General features: G+C 32.2%; 1 protein-coding gene across 2 annotated transcripts in view; it reads right to left on the bottom strand.

Annotated features, from left to right (window-relative positions):
* Positions 1–22,975, bottom strand: part of LOC130442165 (putative polypeptide N-acetylgalactosaminyltransferase 9) — a 243,610-nt gene that overhangs the window by 16,862 nt on the left and 203,773 nt on the right. For both annotated transcript variants that reach the window (XM_056776266.1, XM_056776256.1), the window contains 2 exons: positions 15,119–15,682; positions 779–887 (listed from right to left, as the gene is read on the bottom strand). In XM_056776266.1, the coding sequence (XP_056632244.1) occupies positions 779–887; positions 15,119–15,449 (440 nt within the window). In that variant the 5' untranslated portion in view covers positions 15,450–15,682. The remainder of the gene's footprint in view (positions 1–778; positions 888–15,118; positions 15,683–22,975) is intronic.

Below are 22,975 nucleotides of genomic sequence, written 5' to 3'. Positions count from 1 at the left end.
CATAGAAGACTATCATAGTTGCTGAATGGTATTTAGTGGATAGCATATACTCAAAAAATGTTTCCATAAACAAATAATAAATTATAAGTCAACTTTTGCTGTAGGAAATTTAGTTATCAGCGGAACCTTCCAGCACTGCCAATTCCATCTAAAAATACAACCAAATAATATATAAATGTAAATTAATGTTTTGTTAATAAGGAATAAGTAATATAATAATAATGATATACTATTATGAGATAGAATCAGTTAAGTTAAACATAAAGAATCATTATTCCATGCAGTTTCCCGGTGGTATGTTCTACAGTTATTTTGTTTGTTGATATTCTCGTGACTACGACTGGTGCTGAAAGATTATTTTCGAAACTAAAATTAATTAAAGATTGCTTTAGAATATTTAAAGCACAACACAGCCTACGTTAACTTGGATATTCTCTCTATTGAAAATTCTATGGCTCATTCATCGAACTTTGATAATGTTATCGATACTTTTTGCGAAGCAGAAAGTTTATAGACCAAATTTCATTAATAAATATGTCATTATTTCATTAAAATTGTGGAATACTTATACCTACTTTTGAAAATATTTGATTGACATGCGCAAAATATTTTACTAATGCGACAGTTTTTAATGGTACCAATTAGTTTTTTCATGAGCCTCAGTTGGCATAGCTATGCCAATATTCTCAACATTAAACGATAAATGATAACAAATATGTTAAAGTCTAAAACTATTGAAAATCTTCTTATTGCATTTACTAGATTGATTAAAACTCACCATTCGTCCCTTGGATCAGGCAAGCTCCTATGCACGCTAATAAGATCACTAGCGTACTGATTAAAGGCGTTCTTCAACCATCCTTCGTCGACTAACTTTTTTACATCAGCTGAAACAATAGGGTTCATTTTTAACCTGTTGTTGATTGAGCTTAACATTCTGTCTAAATAAATATACTAATGTTTCTAAAGCTGTCCAAAAAAATTGTGAGGTACCTAATTGCTATTCTAAAATTGCTTAGGTCCTTCCATGTAAGTAGGACGGAACAAGCACTTGAGCGCTAGAGGGAAGGCTGAGTATGGTTAACTTATGGTAAAATACAACAGAGCTTATTAGTCTTTATTAAGTGTTCATACACATCACATGCTGTTAAAACGTTGAACGTTAAGTTTTCAACCTAAAAATGGTACAGTGTTCAGTGCAATAATAAATATCTCTCCAACCTAAATACGTTATTCTTCCATGACGATGCTTCGATGAGGGATTTTCTGTGTTGTTTTAACAGCAACTTATAATGAAGTTAAGACCTTCCCCAGGTATCTGGTCTAAGAAATGTATCGTATTTATCTTTTACTCAATTTTTCCTTGAATAATTGATTTATGTATCAAATATATAGGCAGGCAAACGATTGTGCACATGCCTTATATGCAACAAAGTTTTGAGCAATGACTCTATGAAACCATCAAGTATTTTCAAATTTTGAAAAAAAAAATATGAAGCCCACATCTACTAGAGAAACATTTGAGTAATAGATTGCACCAATTGCTTCATTTTGTGATTAATTTAACAAAATTAGAAGCAATGCATTAAATACACGCTTATTTGCACAATTGTGTGATGAAAATGATGAAGGCTTCAAACGATTCCCATTACATACTGAAATACGCTAGTCCGTCAACCATGTGCATGTTTATCAAGACTTTATTTACGTTTTCACTGTGTTTTAGAGTTTCTGGAACGTAAAGATCCTGATTTGAAAGAAAACCTGATCAATTTTAAAGCAGACATCGTGTATTTGACAGATTTGTTCAAAAATTTTGATGACCTCAGCTTACAATTACAAAGGGATAGCCTCAATTTAATAAAAAACAAAGAGTGTAATTTTAGGTTTTCTTGGTTAATTGGAATATATAAAGGAAAATATTGGTCGGCGCGAATTTTCCCAGTTTTCAAACTTGACGCAGGTAGAATGCCTTCGTGAAGATATTCAGACATAAGCTCAATATTTGATTCCCTGCAAGATGATTTTTAAATCAGATTTGAGGTATTCCGTCGATGGAAATATCACCAATTAATTAGATGAAACGGAAGTGGAGAACGCTTCTAATCGCATTTCCTTCGTCATATCTTGTGGAGAAAAGTTTTAGTGCCGTTACAAACTTTTTTATTGTACTCGTTGGTGACAGATCTCAACAAGCTTTACACAAATTTTCAACTTGTTGCTACGATCCATTTTACTCGTATATAGTAGAACTCAAAAGACAATTCAATCAAATTGTTCTAAAAAATGTCAAATTTAACTTCGCATTGAGTCGACAAACATTTGAAGATGATCCAAGTGTGGGAGGTCCTGTGACAGTACTTTAGAAAACATTAAATTTGTGGAAGAAGTTGTTCTGAGTGACCGGCACCTAAAATCAAAAGAAAATGCAGGATAGATGGACATTTCCAAAAGTGCTCGAAGCATTCCACATAAGCATTCAAATATGACAAAAATTAGTTTCTAGTTGGGTGCCTCGATTTCTTAGCGCAGTGAAGAAGTAGCGTCGAGTAGAATTGGGTGTGTGATGGCTACAAGGGTATCGTTTTGATTGACTTTGAGGAATGAAATACGACCGTGAATGTAGCATATTAATTTGACTACTAAAGCAGTTGTGTCAAAAAATTATCGACAAAAAGCTCGACAAAATCAGCGGATGTGTGTGTGTGTGTGTGTGTGTGTGTGCTTCATGGTAATGGTTGAGTCCATACTGCTTCGGTTTCCAAAGCTACTGTAAACGATAATAACGAAAATATTGAAAAATATGTATAGTTTATTTTATCCATGACCTTTCTCTCTATGGTAGGCTAAGATCTTATTGACGCGTATATATTATAGTGCTTAGAATTCCAGGGATTTTCCTCATACTTCCCACTGTTGATTCCAAATATCTACGTAATATAATTTGTAAACGATTTCTTATTAGAGGATTTCAAACTCAAAATTTCGAGTATAATCGCACGACATGGACAATGACTCAAAATGTGGTATTTTTACATGGGAAAAACATAACTCAAGATGTGTCGAATTGAGCACACACTTTCAATTACAGCGTTCATTAGGAAATGGAAAAAAGAAAAATGCGGAAAACGAATCACTTACTCACCGTTGAGTTTAAACCTACATTTCAGAACGTGAGTTTTCACGTCGTGGAATGACGGAGAATCAGTTAAAGAAATGAAGAATGGTCTCTAAGGGATATGAAAAATATTTTGAAATATTATTTTAATAAAGGACGATCATAATAAAAGGCACAAGGAAAAATTATTGTACCAGCAGATGCGAGCAGAAATATTGACACAGTGTAACGAAATGTTAGTCAATATTCAAGATTTTATTTTATTAAGTGTCAAGCAACGCAGGGTTTTTATTCTTATGTGTTCAAAACGATTCTTCAATCAGTGTGATAAGAGAAGTATGATAAACTAATATAGATGTGGGCGGCGTCGCAACAGCTAGGCTTCTTTTATTTCATTTCCAAGATCTATCCTACCGAACAATCTTGTTGGAGCTCCATTCGCTATATTCATTATATCCATAAACCTACGTCTCGTCACCAATAATAAACAGTTTGATGATTGCAAGTTCTTTACCTACGTTATTGAGCATCGACTTATACTCGACGTTGTTTTTGCAAAAGATTTGGTACAAATCTAGCATTGACTTTTGTGGCAGCAATTTTTTAATCACGCTCCATACTCAAAATATTGAACAAAATATGTTGAGTCGATCCTTAAGAGATGTTGCTATCTCTCTGATGCCGACACGACGATGATTTTTGATTTCCTTTCTATTTTTGATGTTATCGTCGTTAATAGAAGTGGATGGGTGGTGTGCATAAGAAAAGTTTTCGACGATTTTACGACCTTCACTGAATGCTTTGTGCTACTCATTGGAAACACAAAATTAATAATCAACATCACCAGTCAAACAGCTGACAAACGCACTAATTGAAATCTGGTGCTTAACTTCATACGACCATCAAAAAAGGAACAAAAATGTTAAGGATTGGATTAACGCGCGCAGTTTAAATGCACCAGTCCAGGTTAAATAAGATCAGACCAAATATATGAAAATGGGAGGGGATTTTTGAGTAGCTTCAGCCATTCAAAAATGATGGCAGATCAAAACAGAGAGTTTAGATTTGATAAAATCTATAAATTCGAATACCTGGGAGTGACAGTAACAAACTAATGTGACGAAACCAGGAAAATAGACAAGACACTGGTTAGAGGGAACAAAACCTTTAAAACCATAGAAAAACGATTAAGATCAAAATACATTTCAGGAGCTGCCAAATTACGCACTCACAAGACAGTTATACAACCAACGGTGCTGTGTGGCAGCAAGTGTAGGACCAGGAGTAATAAAGAAGAAAACAAAATAAACATATGGGAAAGAAAGGTACTAAGAAGGATTTTTGAAGGAGTATAGGTGCAAAACAAGTGGAGGAGAAGAACGAACGCCGAGATCAAAGCATTGTATAGTCAAGTAGAGATGGGATATGTGGTCTGAGCAGAAAAACTCCGTTGGATGGAGCATACAGCTAGCATGCATATTCTATTTTTAAAAGAGACTCTTTGCGAAGCCCTCAACAAAATTTTTTCCTTAACGTTTACATGTTCTTTTTAGAACATGAAAGTGGTATATCGTCTTTAAAGGAGCCTCGCAAAGCGAGGAGGAGTGTGTTAATTTCGATATTAGAATTATGTCTATGATTACTTAAAATCGAATACAACGCAGCACTAAATACCACGATTCTTAGTATTTGCCCAGAGATCCTTTCTCAAAACGATGAATTTCTCATCCATATCATGATTGTGATAGAATACCGTTTATTTCTATGAAACTTTTTCTTCTTATAGTGCCTATAGTCACTATGTCTCATGCAATCACAATAGGGAACTGATCCCTGTTCTCAGCCACTCTAAGGAATTGTTCGATGCTATATATGTATACTTGTCCATTCCCAAGGAGATTTGTTTCTTCTTACGCCCCTGTGCCCCTCTATTTTGCCCTTCGTAATTAGATTAGAATCCTATAAGGATTTTCTCTGAGAACATGACTAGGGTAAGACAATTCTCAGTGTTTAACTGTTTTCAAAAGTTCACGAACTACAGTTGCCACGATATCCTAAGCTAAGAATTCGTTTATGTAACTATCTAGAAAAATTGATTTGGTCTATCTTTCCAAAGTATTTCAAAATGATTCATAAGTCTTAATGAAGACTACGGATTGAATTTTATTTCTTTCTAACTCGACAACCAAGGTTAAAATGAAAAGAAAGTATAATGAAATTGTACCAAAAATTTTAAATGAAGTGTGTTTAAAAATATGTATTCGCTACCAAACATTGATTACTTCATTATACAATATTGCTAGAAGTAATGTGATTTAAAATTTCCTTAATTCTTATTATCTTCTTATTATCCTATGATCCTAATATTGAATCCCCACCGGATATTTCTAGTTCTTTTTAAATAATTCCAATAACAAATTATTGTATAGAATTTTATTAGTAAATATTTATTGCTTATCTACATGTGCGAACGTGGTGGCATTAACCATGAACTCAACAAAATGCTATACATATGTTTTTTGTGAATTTCTCCAGGCAAAAAGAAGTAAAACAAACAGTTTTCCTTTCGAATTTTCTACACTAAAGATATAATATAAAAAAAATACTGATGGTTACGATACATCAGCGAAGAAAACGAAACTAGTGTATATAAAATTTAGAATTTGTTGCTTCAACTTCCGACATCGACATCTGTTCAAATATTGATATTGGACATTTCTCCTTACTTAAAATCGATACTAAATTTATATTCATAAACTAGGCACAAATAGAAACGCTTTTATTAGAAATTGGGGGCGCCATAAAATATTTCCATAATCTGACAATCACCGTATATATCACATTCACTTTTATTAGTTTCCTACCATAAATGTTGAAATACATAAATTAAGGAAACTACTTTGAGTTCTTTAAGAACGAGTGCTGGGTTAGAAAATTATTCCAAATTATATGGTCAACTATGTAAAAACACATTTTTTGCCAAAAATCGATTTCATTCATCAATGTAATCTCTTTCAAGAGCAATACAATCATTCCAACGCTTCTCTAACTACTCGATGCCGTGCTTGTAGAAGGATTTGTCTTTTGCAGTCAATTTCAGCAATTGCCTCTTTTGAATTCCTTACCGACGAACATTTTTTTGAGATCAGCGAATAGCCAGTAGTAACTGGGGGCCAGATCTGGACTGTAGGGTGTATGAGGAAGCAATTCGAAGTGTATTCGTTCAATTTAACCATCGTTGCCATTGACTTGTGAATCGGTACATTGTTTTGATGAAATAGTATTTCTTCGACATATGAAGCCGTTGTTCCTTGATTTTTGCATTCAAACGATCCAACAATTCTAAGTGGTATTCACTATTGATTGTCTCTCTCTTTTGGAGACAATCGATGAACAATATTCCATGCGCATTCGAAAATACTAAAGCCATAACCTTCCCAGCTGACTATTGTGCCTTTGGAAGCTTCGAAAGTTGTTCACCGGCTGCAGTCCACTCACATGATGAAGTGAAGTGATGGATCCATACTGCTGTTATTTTTGATAGACTGTGACTAAACGCGGCACTCTCTTTGAAAAAAGTTTTTTCATAATCAAATGTTCATGCATAATTGTAAACACACTGCCTTCTGATATCTTTACGGCCACAACTACCCAACACAATTTCAGTTTACAATTAGATATAACCAATTTGTGTAGTTTAATGATGTTTTATGGAGTAACCACCTCAATTGGACGACCAGAACATTCACCATTATCGGTGTCTATACGGGTTGACTCCATCATAGTTTCGGAAAAATTCTATAGGAAGAAATGATTTCTAAATGTTATTATGATAATCCGAAGCAACAGTCAACCATGTATTGTTACGACACATTTTTCATGTTGACGACGCTTAGCGCGCAATATCTACTTAAGCTATGCAAATATTTTCCGGCTTTTCCATAACAACACGACAAAAACACTTCTTAATTATTATTGCTGTCAACTTTCCGGCAATAGTTATATTGTTTTCACAGTTACAGGAGAATTCTACTAAATTCATAAAAATCTTCAAACATACACGAACTAGGCAAACTTTTTTTCAAATCACCAAAATGGCAATTATAAAGAACTACCAATGAGAATAGATAATATTGGCCCTACGGCAAAAGATATAGCGAATATTTGACAATAACCGAATCAAAATTTATATACAAGTCGATGTTTCCGAAGGTCATCTGATACTATTTTAATTATGCAGGAGCAGATCCAGCAATATTATTGAATCCTGTATCTCTCTCTCATCAATTTCAAACTCGATATTGGCTAATATTTCGATGTATGTAATGTGTATTGTGAATTATAATTCTGAATCTCGTTATAAACTAATCCGTAGAAAAAGTTATAGTGTACGACACGTGAGGAAATAACATATTTCTCCTTCATTTGATTGAAAAACATCTGCGCTCGGGAGAAATATGCAATTTTTCTCACTTGTTGTACAATATACTATTTATTGACGACTGCTGTATAATGTACCCATCATACTTTTGTTTGGTCAACCTTGATAATACCCATGAGTCACTGACAGCATTAATCACTGCTGATTTAGCTATAATTTTATATTGTTTTACTGGAAAAAATGCCAATTTAGGAGATTGTCACAATGCTCTAGCAAGCGTCTCTATGCTCTAATCTGATATAGAAATGTAGTAAGATTACTTAGCATCTCAGATGTGACTGATAAAATCGCAAGCGCGATTCGTCTTTTCAAATAATCTTAGTGAAGGGCTTTAGTTTTGTATACAATACTTTTGATTTATCTAATGGCGTCAGTTCAGGAGATCGTGCTGGCCATTCTATGGTTGGTTCAGGCACTGCTGGACATTGATTCCGCAAAGGGGCGGTGTTGTAACTTGCTGAAACCATATTATATTCGTAGGAATTTGTGGACATGTGTGTTAAAATTGGCACGACATTATTTTGCACAATTCTAAATATTTATTTCCATCTTTAAGTTGTCATTTATGAAAAAGGCGACCTAAGATACGATTTCCAATGTTCTTCTCTCATCCATTAGACCAATAGCTTGACGATTGACATGACCGTGTAAATGTGTCCTCATCAGAAAAAAACATCTACTTGGATCACGTTGTTATCTAACATTGCCATTATTTTGTTCACAAAAATAAGTTCTTCTTCTTTGAGTTTGATATCATTTTTTACAGAAGCTTTGTGTGGCTAACGTTGAATAGTGTGGCTTGCTTTACGATCAGAATTATGTGGGTTTTCTTGAAACTCAAACATAATATTCAATTTAGTATCATCACTTAGAGTCTGCATTTGATTTGTCAACAGTGTTTTAGTATTTTTTGTTAAATTTTGTTAAGAAACCCACTAAAAATGGATTTAGAAAATTAAAGTGTCTTTTTTTAAACACTACCAGAAATTCCAGAAATTAGAGAAGCTGCTGAACTTGCCTCATTAAATTTCATTCCGAAAAAGTCAAGAAAAGTATATAATATGGCCCATAATTTTTTTTTGAACACGCAAAAGGTGATAAATACCATTTTGAAAGATTGGATACAGAGTACTACACCTGGGAGCGTTTAAAATAGAAGACGAAGATCCCTTGCAATTACAGCCATTCTAGACTTTTTAAAAGGAGTGGGTTTAATTGATCAGCTGTAATCACTGGGTTCTCCAGTATCGCAGCAAGGAAGGGGGACGCAGTATATACGAGACCCTAAATCTATATATACATATATACATACGAGATTAGATACATATTTGTTAAGCTGAATACATAGATTTTTTTGTTAATGATTATGAGATATTATACGATTATTATACAATTTTCGATAAATATATGCTGTGTATAAATGAACAATAATATATTGTTTGAAATATTTGTTCGAATAAAATAATAGTGTTTGTGATAATTAACAACAAAAATATGTAGTAGTCGTGGATAAAGTATAGTAATCTACTCGCGTATAATGATTTATTCTACTTGCTAGCACTCGTGATTAATATACTAATTTTATAGCGGTATGATTTATTTGTCTAATTCACTTGAAATTTTGATTGATGACATCAAAAATATTCCGGAAACTAACAATAAAATAGTAGTAAAAGTGTTGTCAACCTCTGAAAAGTCATTCTTCCGTCACATCGCCCTCGTACAATCAGTTCAAATTATGTATTCTAATAAATACAACAGTACATAATTCCTATTTAAATAAAATCGTATTGTGTGTTTATTATATTTACAAGCTATATTTAGTTCTTAAGCTGATTACAACAAATTGTTAATTAAAGCAGGTTCAATTAGTTTTTATCAGATTAGATAAGTCTCCTTCCTGATGATATCAAGTATAACAAGTTATTTTTTACAAAGTAGAGAATCGAAAACGAATCTAATTTCCACTTGATTTGTACAGAACAAAGTATAATAGACCAGGGTCGATAATTTTTGAAACCAAAAATAATAAATAGTAATATTGCATTGCAAAAGGAGGAGATTATGATAAAAATAAAAGAAAAAAAATTATGGACGATCTGAACCTGAAAATTTATGTGAAAAAGTAAAAAAAAATTCTTTATCTTTCCAAAAATATTTATTTTCCACGAAATTTTGTGAAATTTTAAGTTCCATATATACTGTAATTTATTTGATTTGAATTATTTATTTTTTCACGTTATTTTGAGATAATATAGGAGAGCATCCTTATTTTCAAGCGAAAATTCTTCCGTCAGCTTTTTAAAAAAGGTGAGATTTTATTCGTTGCAATTTCTACTTCCTAATGGTATAAAAAATATTACCATCACCATGGTATATTTTCTCAGAAAAGGCATCCGAAATTATTTTTAATCATTACGTACAATTTTTAGTTTTTAATTAAATTTTTCCACTCTAATTCCACGAAAAAAAGTGAGATTCCATTTTAGATTGATGAACATAAGTAATTAGAGTCTAAAATTTTAATAAACATCTAGAAATTGTACGTAATGATTAAACAAAAATTTTTTTCGTCTCATTTCTTACCTTTTCTGAAAAAGCTTAACCTGGTCATGGTAATATTTTTTACTCCATCATGAAATAGAGATTTCAACAAACCAAAGTCTCAAATACTTTTAGAAAAAATTGATATTTTGACGGGAGAATTTTCGTTCGAAAATTAGGACACAAAAACTTAATTTTTCACAAAATTCCGTGAAACAAATATGGTTTTGTAAAAGGTAAAAATAAAAAACCAAAAACTCGGTTTTATTAATTTTTCACATAAATTTTGAGGTTATGTGAAAAAAGTTATAATACAAAAGTTGTAGATTTTATTACCTAAAACTTTGTTATTTGACTATTTTCTATAATACTTGTAGTTTTCCCGGAAATCGAGATAAACCATTTTATTTTCAAAAACTTAACCTCTTTCCCTTCCCGACCTCAGATGGCCCGTAAATTATTTTTCCTTTTAATTTTTATTAAATTTTCCTCCTTTTCCAATAGGTTTCATTCTACTATTATTTTTTTCACTTTTTATTATTTTTAAAGGCTTCTACCTTGGTATATAATGCTAGTAAATAAAAATACGTGATGATGTTTAAAGCGGCTTAAACAGTTTGAATTCATATGAAGATTTCTTACACTTTGAACTTTTACTATGGAATACGTGATGCAAAATTGGATGTATTTATTTCAAAATATTTTTAACGTGATATTGAAATATAATTTGCTGTTATAAAAACTTGAAATTATGAATGTACAATGCATACAAGTGGAAAGCAGGAATAAGAGAGAAATAATTTAGATCCATTGCATACTCTTTGAATTTTAGAAGATTTCTGAAGACAAATAATGTCGTGCAAGACTGATTTTATTTTCACTTAAATCCTTTTCTCCGTTTTCAATGAAAAAATATTAAAGCCAGTTTTTATTGTCAGTTCCTGTCAATCCATTTTACTGACGTTCAGTGTTTGATGCAATGAAAATTACAACAGAACAATGGTACGTTCTCGTTCTTTGAAAGTTATAATGATACCGACAAAACTTATTATGAAGAATTTTTGATGCCGAAAATCTTTGATTCAGCGTAGCGTGTAAATAAAATTCTAATCATTAATATTGTACAAGAATATGGGATGCTATTGTGAAACTAAATGCCGATTCATGAACTAAACGTTCCACTTCCAGTTGCGCTCACTGTTCTTTTCCCATTAAAATCATTGAAATGCTTAAGAGCATTCAGAAATTCCTTTCTGACATGAACCAATTCTATCTTTGCCGACTTCCGCTCGTAAAGCGAATAAGAAGATAATAAAATTTATTTTCATTGGTCACATGTTATACGGTATGGGACACCCAAATGGAATAAATTCGTTAATAAACAAATGAGGGCGTGTTTGGGCAAAAGTGTTAAACACGTGGATTTGTATTTTTTTTAAACAAAATTTAGAAATGTTGTGTGTTTTTAGGTTTACTACAAAATTAACATTTGAAAGAGAAAATTATTTTATTTAACAAATGCACTACATTATATCAAAAACTTAATAAGTAATACAGATTATTTCTTGATAATGTGAAAAAAAAACGTTAATGTCAATGTAAGAGATTGTGAAAAAGCTCTAGCGAACTTCTTGGTAATATGCTCCAATCTGGTATAGGTCATCTAAATTGAGTGGTTTAGTGTTGTATACAATACATTTAACATATCTCGTCTAATGGCGTAAGATCAGGACATCGTGCCTGGCCATTAAATTGCAGATTTGAAAAAATTTCGTTCAAGTACCGCTGGACATTGATTTGGCAATGGAGCGGCGCTTTATCTTGCTAAAATCATATTATATTCGCAGGAACTTGTGGGTTTGCTGGATAAGGATATACCAAAGTTTGCCAAAGTAGGCACGACTTTATTTTGGACTTTATCTAAATGCTTATCTCCATTCAAATTGCCATCTGTGAAAAAGGAGATCTGCGATATGATTCTTAACAATCCCTGTCCAAATATGAACTTTTTTACGATATTGCATACGGTGCTTTTTATTTTCCTAGCTAATGTTCAACAGGGGCTTGCTTGTCGATAAGAATTATGTGAGTTTTCTTGAAACTCAAGCATAATATATAATTCGGTATCATCACTTACTGTATTGGCAACTACTTTTTCCTTGCTGTACTGTATAAATGAGTGTGCGAAATAAAGAATTTATTTTGGATACCATTGACGATCAATGGCATATTACCATTAGAACATTATCTAGACAGGGTGGCATATCAAGGTCACCTGTATAATGAAGTGAGTGAAGTGAATAAAGTGAGTAAAGTAATACTTTTTTTCAAGAGTAGGACGGTTTGACAATTACTACGAGTGAAAAAAGTTACTTTACTCACGAGTTTCATGTAAAATTTTTTCTACGTTCGACAAGACTTTTATCAATTTTTATACTGTAATAGTAGTATTAAATGTACAACTGTGAACATTATTAATTTTAAGTGAAATAACATCGTCTATAGCTGTATTAGTACTTTTTGGATTGTTGGAAGGATCCTGAACATTTACAATGTTGTTTGAAGTCGAACTAGTTATTACCGTTAAAATTTTTACTGAGGAATCCTTTTTGTTTTTTATTACGTAACCCTCCGCGACTGTGTTTGGATTTGGATTTCAACCCGCCGTGTTTCTTTGTTGAATTATATCACCACCGGAATTCACTGATAGAGAACCTGAAGAGCGTCGAAATGTATGCCCAATGTAGTTTTTTGAATTATGTAAATTCAAATATGCTGCGATAAGCAAGGGATAAGGGTTTTGCATTTTCCATTTCTATACTGCAAAAAGAAATGATCTGTTTTGACATTTGTGGGTCGTTGGTTTTTATATTTTTAATAAATGTTGACCAAGTTTATTGTCAGATATTTCGCCAATAATAGTAAATCGACGTTGAGCATAAGTTTTTGTATCAGGTATTGTGATAATTAAAGCATTTTCGGTATTATTAATATCGTTACACTTCATTTTATATAATTCCTCCCTCTGCAGAGCTACTGCGAGTCCAAATATTAAAGCAACCTGAAAGATGTTACAAATCATATCTAAGCTTACATTAAAATTTTTTGCTGTCATACCTTTGCATGAGATAATGATCGTGTGGAGGTTGCAACAGAAACTTATTAATTTCTTCACGGGCAAATGTTTTAGATTCTTTGGGTCTATAGCCAACTGATTCATTTTTCAAATATGCAATGAGTTTCGAGTATTCAATGATGTGTACGTCGTTATTTACCATTAGGGTGCCTTTCAGTTTTGAATAAGTCGACCAAAGTGTTGATGACTTCCACATTTTGGATTTAGTTTCAAAGTAAACTAATAACATTGTTTCTGTTGAGCTGTTTATCCCTTTTTTAGTACGTCACTCCATAAAAGAATTATATTCCATTAAATACCGTTCCCTAGATTTCTCAGGGAGAAAATTCATAGTCACTGCAGTTGCCGATTCAACAACATCTTCTGGTGTACAGTTTAAACTTCTTCACTTTTACTCTCCATCATTAATAATAATACTACACTCCTTTTAATTAGACACAAAAGGGATTCTCTTGAACAAATATCAAGAAATAAGAGTGTGACAGTTTATCGGAGAAACGAATTGACATGAGAAAGAATTTTATAATTGCGTTAAAAGATGACACGTTACGGCCCTTTTTTAACGCAAAAGCGTGAAAAAATGAACCTTTACGGTACTTTTTTTCACGCTTTTGACCGATTCAGAAATGATATTCTTTATGAATGCAAATGAATGAAAAAAAAAAACGTGAATATTATAACGAACGTAGAAAAACTATTTATTCCATCGATATCATGCCCAAAAAGTGCAAGAGTTGTTATATCAAGACTTCGTACAGCAAGTGAATTTATATCGATTTCTTTTAAGTGAAGAAATTCACTTTAAAAAAATAATCTTTTCACTATTGAGGTTTGCTTTACTCGTAGGAGTATTATAAATATGCATAACTATCATGTAATAACACCCCGACATTTCCAATAATTTAATTACTAGAAGAGTTGAATTGCAAATTGTCAAATTTGATGTATAAATTCATATACAAATCTTGACTTTTCATAACATTTAAATAGCATTGTTGAAAAAATTTGTTTTTCTTTGAAAATGACAAAGTTCTATTAAAAATTACACGAGTGAAAAAAGTTTTAAAATTAAATTATATTTTTTTAAATCAACTGACAGATAAAGAAACTGTGAAATTTTAATGCTATGTCACTATTAATTAGCCCTTGCTTTCTAGTTACCATTACTTAATGCCCTCAACAGTATCATAAGTTTACCAAATTCGGTATTATTAAGTTGAAGTGTAGCAAAGAAATTATTTTTTTTAAATATAGCGCCTTATTCTATGGTCTTATAACTCCTTAGAGATGCAACTCTGGGATAGAAGTAAATGGTCCCGAATGGTCATCTTTTGGGATCCTCTATTTATCTTTATATACATATATGAGTTGTATTTTTTAAAATAATGATAAATAACTAAAAAAAATGTAAGTTCTGCATTACAGTGTCCGATTCTCTTTACCTCCCAAGCTATTCCCATTACTCGTCACACTCGCAAGACGTAAGGATATGTATTAACCAACTTCTGGTGGACAGTACACACCTATGACTAGTTATCACGAAGTAGTTTGGATGAAATTTCATTCTCAATAATTATAAACATTTTAAAACAATCAACTATTGAATTGTTTCAAGTCAGAAATATCCCTACTAGTGTAAATTAAAAAATTCAAAGGGACGCTTTACTCTCTCCATAAAAATTTTGTGTTTTTGATTAAATTAATATATCTTTTATATTTCATATTTTTGCGTTTTTTAAATAGTTTTACTAATACTATTTCTTTTATTTTTTTTATGTTTTGCATTAAGAATTAGAAATATTACTGTAGCTTTGACTTAGATGTATTCTTATTGATTAAAAAAAAAGAAATAAATAAAAAACATAAATTAAAATCATACCTGATAAATTTCTCGGCAAAATAACAGGTTTCCCCATTTCGCCTGCCACGTTATTCGGCGGCACAAGTACACCACCATAGTCCACATTAATATTTTTATTTTCTTTTTTCACTGAAGTCCTACTCGTTGATTCTTTGAACGGCACCACTCTTTCAGGCACAATTTCATTGTTCATTAATAAATCGCCACTTTCTAAAGGTAACGCTATCTCCTCAGATGATCGCGGCGAAGAGTTGTCCGTATATAATAAAAACGCTATTGTAAACCACGCCGTAGTCACTATCACTGCTAATTTTAATAATAACGACCTCTTTCTCCACAATACTCCCATTTTTTAAGATGATTAACTAAACTACACGATATAAATGCTGACTAGATGATACTTCTCGAAGTGAGTTTTATCTATATTTGACTATAAACATTTTTTGATAAAATAAAGCTATAATCAGATAACGTTCTGTGGATTACAACATTGATATGGACATTTTTGATATGCGTGCATTGGTATTGCTGATGATGTTGATAATGATTGAACCTTCCACGTTTTCTTCGATATGATCATACCTGAAACAAAATAATTTTTTTAGTGTGTTTTCTAGAAAATATTTATTTACAAAGAAAATGAAGTGTGGGGCTATATTTTGAGATACAAGGAAACTATATCTCTTTTTAGGAAACTGATTTTATTTATGTTCAAAGTAATAAGTACCTACATGAATCAACTTTTGTAACCGAAGAAAAATAATCAGTAATCACACAAGGCCAAATCAGGAGAATAAGATAAATGTTCAATGGCTTTTACATTATTTTCACGTAAAAATTCAACTGTCTGCAGTGTGTGACGATACATTTATTTTGATGAAAGATTAACCCGTCAATATTGCTTGACGCAAGGGCTGCAGGTAAACATTTTAGGGTATAACTTAATTGTTTATAATAATACTATTTTACGAAAGACCACTGTGTACATAACTTTCTTTTTATATCTTTCCTTTTTTGCCATGGTTGGTATTAATGATTCTTAGTGACACACGACTCTCCCGACCGGTGGGAATATAATAAAACGGTAGGTACGTTTCATCATCAATTACTGTTTTGGAAACAATATGATGTACACCACTATTTAAAATTTCTCGTTTTCCATGCTGTGCCTCTTAGAAATTGTTAAATCTAGCGTAGTACCCAACGGGTAACAATTTTTTTCGCGTGAATTTGATCATGTAAATTGAATTTACTGTCGCAGACCTTGGACCAAGAACTGCCTCACTCACTTGATAGCTGCAACCTGTTTCTTCTTCGATCATAATACTCACTCTCTCAGTGTTTCAGTAACTGATGAAAAGGGTCTACCAGCACATGCCTTGCACTTGCTTTTTTTTAAGGTGACGGAGGCACGTTACATCCATGCAAATATGTTGTCGGGGTTTAATGATACTTCTTGTATCTTTTATTTCGACTATGTAATGCTAAAAAAACTGCGAAAGCATCAAAACAAAGTATGTGGCTAATGATAAGAGATAACTGTCGTGAGAATACGAATACCATAAATATTCATGCTATACTGATGAATAAGCGAGCAAAACAAATTTTTACAAAAAATATGAAATACCTGTATAATGATAGGGACTATATCCTACTATATATCAAACACTCCCAAATTATCTAAAATCAAAAACACCGAGAACAAAACATTATCTGTGAGGTAATAATTTTGATGTTTACATAGAACGAACATTACAATAAATAGAAAATAGATTGAAAAGCCGACATTCCGATAAAAAAATAATAGCGCTAATTAACCATGAGATTAATAATTAGTATTTTGATTCATGAGATTATTAGAAGTTTACTATAAGGGTATAGGCTATCATAGTGAACGGACGTGGTGCGGAACGATAATAGAAATCGATATTGAAATCTTATCACAAGAATCGAAAGGAGATAGATAAAATTTAACGACAAAGTTCACGAGAAAAAAACCAAACAAACATTCGGTGTAATAACCGATTTAACCATTTTAGGACTGTGCTACTTGCTATAATTCAGGACGTACGCCGAATGTTAAATATAACGTGTTATGATTTTAACTTGGATTTTTTGCTTAAATTGAAAAACTATTTAGCAACAATAATTATTAATATTTGTATTCTTTGTATATATTCCAGTATTCCTCTTCCTCTGTCTTATTCGTCCGAGAAGCGGCCGGTTTCAGCCTAGCTGGCAAAGGCAATGGTTTTTAATTTTATTTATAATTAAAGTTCGGATTTGCAAGTATTCTAATTTCAAATTTCGATTTGAAGTACAGTCGTCGTTAAATTATTTATGCAAATACCTGCAATAAATTCTCCTCTAATCATGAGTGACATTGATTCAAACCCCGATTTGTTGTTCAACAATATTACATCCGACAGTGAAAGTGAAAATTTTACTAGTAGTGACGATGAAATTTCATAGTAACACTTCATCTGCTGAAGAAAATCCACCTGCATGGATTATGATGGTCCATCCATTTGGGGTTACTCGACCTGATAATGTGCCAGAATTTCTTGGAATTGCAGGTCTAAATCCTGATGTGTTTCCTGATGAAGACGTATCTTTTAGATGTGTAGATGCATTTTTGCCATATGAATTGTTTAATTTTATTGTGGAATGTACGAATACGAAAGCACAATTATATTTTGCAAATCAACCACATCTAGATTTTAAAATTCATGGTCTACAATGGTGCGATGTTACCACGAAAGAAATTAAAACATTCTTTGGATGTCTACTGACTATGGGCCTCAATAAAAAAATCACAAATTTCAATGTATTGGGGTACGCGCTATAATCTAAATACTCCATGGTTTCAGGAGAAAGGTCTAAGTCGATTTTTATCAATATTAAAATTTTGAAGATTGGCTGACCCAAATGATCTATAAGCAAATGATAGATTATGACGTTTTAGACCATTTTTAGAAGGCTTAGAGAGAATTTCTCAACACAACTATCAACCAAATAAGAATGTTATTTTTGATAAATTATTTATGTTATACGAAGATCGCTGCATTTCCGATAATATATGAAGTCAAAACGTTTCAGATTCGGAGTTAAAATTTTTAGTATGATGGATATATATACAACTTTGAAATGTATACTGGACAAGGTCAGCAGCAGTTTCTTCATCCTGATGACGTTGATTATGCTAGATTATCGCCCTCAGAAAGAGTAGTAGTTTATCTTGGTAGAAACTTACTGAACTTGGGTTATTCTTTCTATACAGATATTTGGTACAGTAGCACTCGACTTGCTGAATATTTATTACATCGAGAAACGCCACTTACTGGTACGATACGATCGATAGAGGGGTTCCAAATGTATTAAAAAATTCTCCACGCAATAGACACTAGTCAGCATTTGCAAGAAAAGAGAATGTAATTAATTTAAAATATTTTGATAAAAGAGACGTGTACATTATTTCGACAAAATTTAGTGCGGAGCTTGCTGAACGAGAGAGATATCTTGAAGGTGGTAAGCGAGAATTTGTTATGAAGCCCGCATTAATTCAACAATACACTCAGTGTATGCAAGGCGTCGATAAATCGATCAATTATTGCATGGCTATAATTGCTACCATAAATCATACACCTGGTTCACTAAATTGGGAATACATTTTGTTCAACGTGCAATAGTGAATTCACAATTATTGACCTACTCAAATTTTGTAATTGACTATTTCGGGGAGGTGCGTTTGAAATTGAAAGACATCGTAGACGCAACAAATTGAAGCTCGTGATGAACCTGTTGCTCATACTCAACTTTCAACTTTCAACCTAGTCGTTGTCGTCAGCGTCCACAACGAAGATGTGTTCTGTGTTCGTCAAATAACATCAGACGCGATACTAGATACTTTTGTAATTTGTGCCTGCATTGTATATGCCAAACTGCTTCAACCGTTATAATCATTTTGTTTAAATTTTATGTAAAATAAATTACGTACAATAAATTTCAATAAAATATCGTTTTGTTTTGTATAAATTATTACAGCTTTCAGTGTAAATTAATTATTATGACGTACAGTGTACATTCGTTGGTATATTAGTATGAAAATGTATGTCGTACGTCCGAAATTAAAATCGTTGAGATTATAAAAATGTTAGCTGGGGCATAAAAGGTTAAAATAAATGATGGTCATAAAGGAATCAAGCAAAAGCGGAGATTCACAATTCAAAAGAGAGAAATTATTAACAACAATAACAAAAAATAAATACGATAAATAACATACATTATAATTCAATAATGTAAAAGGTATAATGAAAAATATACAAAGACCGTACAAACCAGTGACATAAATTTAAAGAATAATGGTAAAAGGGGGTAGTGGAGATGAGATATTGAATACTGAGTACATTGTTTATTGTGACCATAGCAATATTTACACATACATTGCCTTACGCGGGTTTCAAGAACCTGTAAATTGAAGACGATAATTTGATTATCAAAACGCGCGTCAATCAATGGAATAAAACTGAGGAAATAATTGGAGCCAAACAAATCCCATACAAAACGAAACCACGCGTCACCTGAGGGAAAATAAGATCTATAGAAAGCAGATGATATGTCAAACCACAGAATGAAGAAGAAAAAAATGTTGTTAAAGGAATGCATATATGTAAATGAAAAGGCAACATATTAAGACATGATTATAAAGATCTATGGGATAAAATAAATAATAGAATTGATTCAAAAGAGAATAGAACTACAACGGAAATATACAATTCTAATAGATGATGAAAAAATAAAATTAGTTTGTTAGAATCAATTGAAATTTTTGAATGTATGGAAATACATTGAAAAAAATGGCAATTAGATTCATATAATTCAATCCAAAGCTCGGAAGAAATTATAAAGTAACAAAAAACAAATAAAACTGATAAGTAGTGGTCTGATAGTTAACGTCATATATACAACAGAGCCTTAAGGGGCGTATTCACTTGCAACAAAAGACTCCGAACGAACCACACGCGCCGTATACTCCAAACAATCATGCGGTCTGAACAATCTGCAACAAAACATTGTGCGCGGAGTGTTCTGGTGTTCGCTTCGTTCTCACCAGTAATCAGTCCGTGTTTGTTTGAGTGTTTGTCGACATAGATGCATCTGATATTAGTATCATCGCTGGTGCTCTTTTAATGATAGAGGTATTAGCGAAAAAAGAGAAAAAAGGAAAGAACGGAAAATGTGGACAGAGCGCCTTTTTTGCGCTGTCAAAATATGGGCTTACTTACAAGGATGTCTTCAGAAGATTTCGAGAATCTAATGTTTAGTAAGTCCTAGAATAATCAAGAATGATGATACGGTTTTCGAAAGACAATTTCTGTACAAGATCGCATGACTGTTAGACTGCGCTTTTTGTCCACTGGTGATTCGTACAGAAGTCTACAATATTTATTCAAAATTTTGCACTTATACAAGAGTTTAAGGATAAAATAGAGGTTAGGTTATGTTTAGGTTAGGTTAGGTTAGGTTAGGTTATGCATGTGATGTGATATGATTATTTCCATGGCCGATGAGGTGCTTCCTATATTACGAGTAATTGCTACTTAAGCATCATTCAAATTAATCAATTAACTCGTAAACACTTTTCCCTGCTCCACTTCATAGATACGCACAGTTAAAACACCACAAACACAACGAACGTTCAAGTATCCTCTATACACCGGCGAACAAATAAGTTATTTTTGAGCAAGTCCCGTTCACCGATCACCAACATCCAAAAATATTTTGCGCGTTCTGTTCTGTTGGGCGTAACGTACTGACTAGACGAATTTGATACAGTGTGTGCGGCGCATTTGCTTCGTTCGGAGTATTTTATTGCTAGTGAATATCCACCATTAGTCCATATACTTACATGAACTGCTAATTCTCCTATTCTCCCAAGTAAAACGGAAGTGGCAAAACGTCCTATTAAGACATCAATTATTTGGGATTCTCTATTCGTTTCTTTAAAAATGGCAATTCAATTATTTAAAAGTCGATACCAATTTATGTATTCCTATTATTTTTGCATTCAAATTATTAAAAGAGAAATGAAACATTATTTTCTTATTCTCTTTTCAGAAGTTGATAATCGATCTCCATTGTTTAGAAAGAATAGAAATCATCTGAATCCGAATTAAAAGTGTTGTCACTAGTAGTAAATGGATCGAAAATCATTTTCCAACGATAAAAGCATTGAAAACGCATGTCTACTAATTTGGAGTCATAGCAGCAGCTAAAATAATATATAATTTTGCATGATTGTTTTGACGTAGGTCTTTTTGTGTGTTTCGCCATTTTCTATCGTACCATGTATGGTCTAAGATCAATACAACTTATTCAGTTAGTTAACCTTCTAAATATAGATAAGGAAATTTTATTACAATGATTTATTTAGAAGCATTTTTAATTTAATGGTTGAAATTCAGCTTCATTTTTTCATTTCATTGTTTACTGAATTTAAGCGTAAGAATTTTTTTGAAGAAAATCACGACGAATTGATTATTTCGAGCACTATTTGAAGCATACATACCAATCTATTACTCGCTCGCTTCGCTCAAAATACTTAAAACCACAACAGAGTGCTTTCAACGTTTTAGTATTTTTGAGATAACTACCTACGGTTGTCATTGAAAAATTTAGCTAGTAGTCCAACTGGATTGTTTCAAAGTGGAGGTTGCGAAGAAAGAAAGTCTTTGACTGCCATGACCTAAAAAGATGCTCTCTATAAAGAGATTTAGTTAGAACGAATAAGTGGTAGCATATCAAACACCTACATTGCAGTGAAGGAAAAATCGCTGTTAAAGGAAGCTTTTTTCTTCTTTATTATCTGTTTTCTCACGTTTTAACTTATTATTGTCTTTTACTTATGTATAACAAATTGCAATTTTGTGTTTTGGTGGTCTTTTTCGGCGTCTCTTGTTGTGGGATTTTCCCTATTTGAGTAGGGCTTCGTTATGATCTCTCAACCGACTTCGTCTTGTTCTAATTCACTTTCGTTATCTATAAATTTCCGTTCGGAAGCTATAGTTTTTCACATTTTCCAAATTCGATTCAGTACTTACGTTTTCAAAATGTTCACTACCAACTTTGCATATTGACGTTTTAATGTCAAAACAATATTGAATATAGCGACTAATGTAGGCCAATCAGAGTAAACATCTATTATCTGTGGATTTGAATCTATAGCAAATTCTCCATATTCTGTCTTTTGACATTAATCGACGGTAGGGAAAAAGCAGAGTATCTTTTACGAGAGAAAAGTTGTAAAAGCATACGATTAATAATATTTCGAAAGCTTGGCGTTGGTGTAGACAAAGGGTATGAATTGAATGTAGCAATTCTAGATCATGATCATGAAGTATGTCAAGTTGCGATGTACAAAATAATGAAGTAAATCTAACCTTGAAAAAATTTATCAAGATGCTAATAAGGACTTCATTTATTTAACGCATTTCGACCGACATTGTTCATGAACAAAGATTGTTCTCTCTCTCTCTCTCTCTCTCTCTCTAACATCCATATATAAATTTGATTCAATTAATTAGCATCTAATACAATTTTCTTGATGGCAGGATGAGAAAAATTAAAACAATTCTTTTTAAAACTAACGTTAAAAGTAATATTTTTAACTCACACTAACATGATTAAAAACTGAATTTTATAATAAAGCCCCGTATAAATACTTTTACCACTAGTAGTAATAATATTCCGAAGTAAAATACAATTCTAATTTTAGAAAATTTCAACGCTCAAAAGAGAAAGTACAATATATGAAAAAAAACAAATATAAATATAATTATCAGCAGTACCAAATTTCGACGCCTTAAAAACCACCAA

This window comes from Diorhabda sublineata, chromosome 1 (assembly GCF_026230105.1).
Source record: "Diorhabda sublineata isolate icDioSubl1.1 chromosome 1, icDioSubl1.1, whole genome shotgun sequence".
Lineage (NCBI taxonomy): Eukaryota > Metazoa > Arthropoda > Insecta > Coleoptera > Chrysomelidae > Diorhabda > Diorhabda sublineata.
This window is presented reverse-complemented; position numbering and strand designations above follow the sequence as displayed.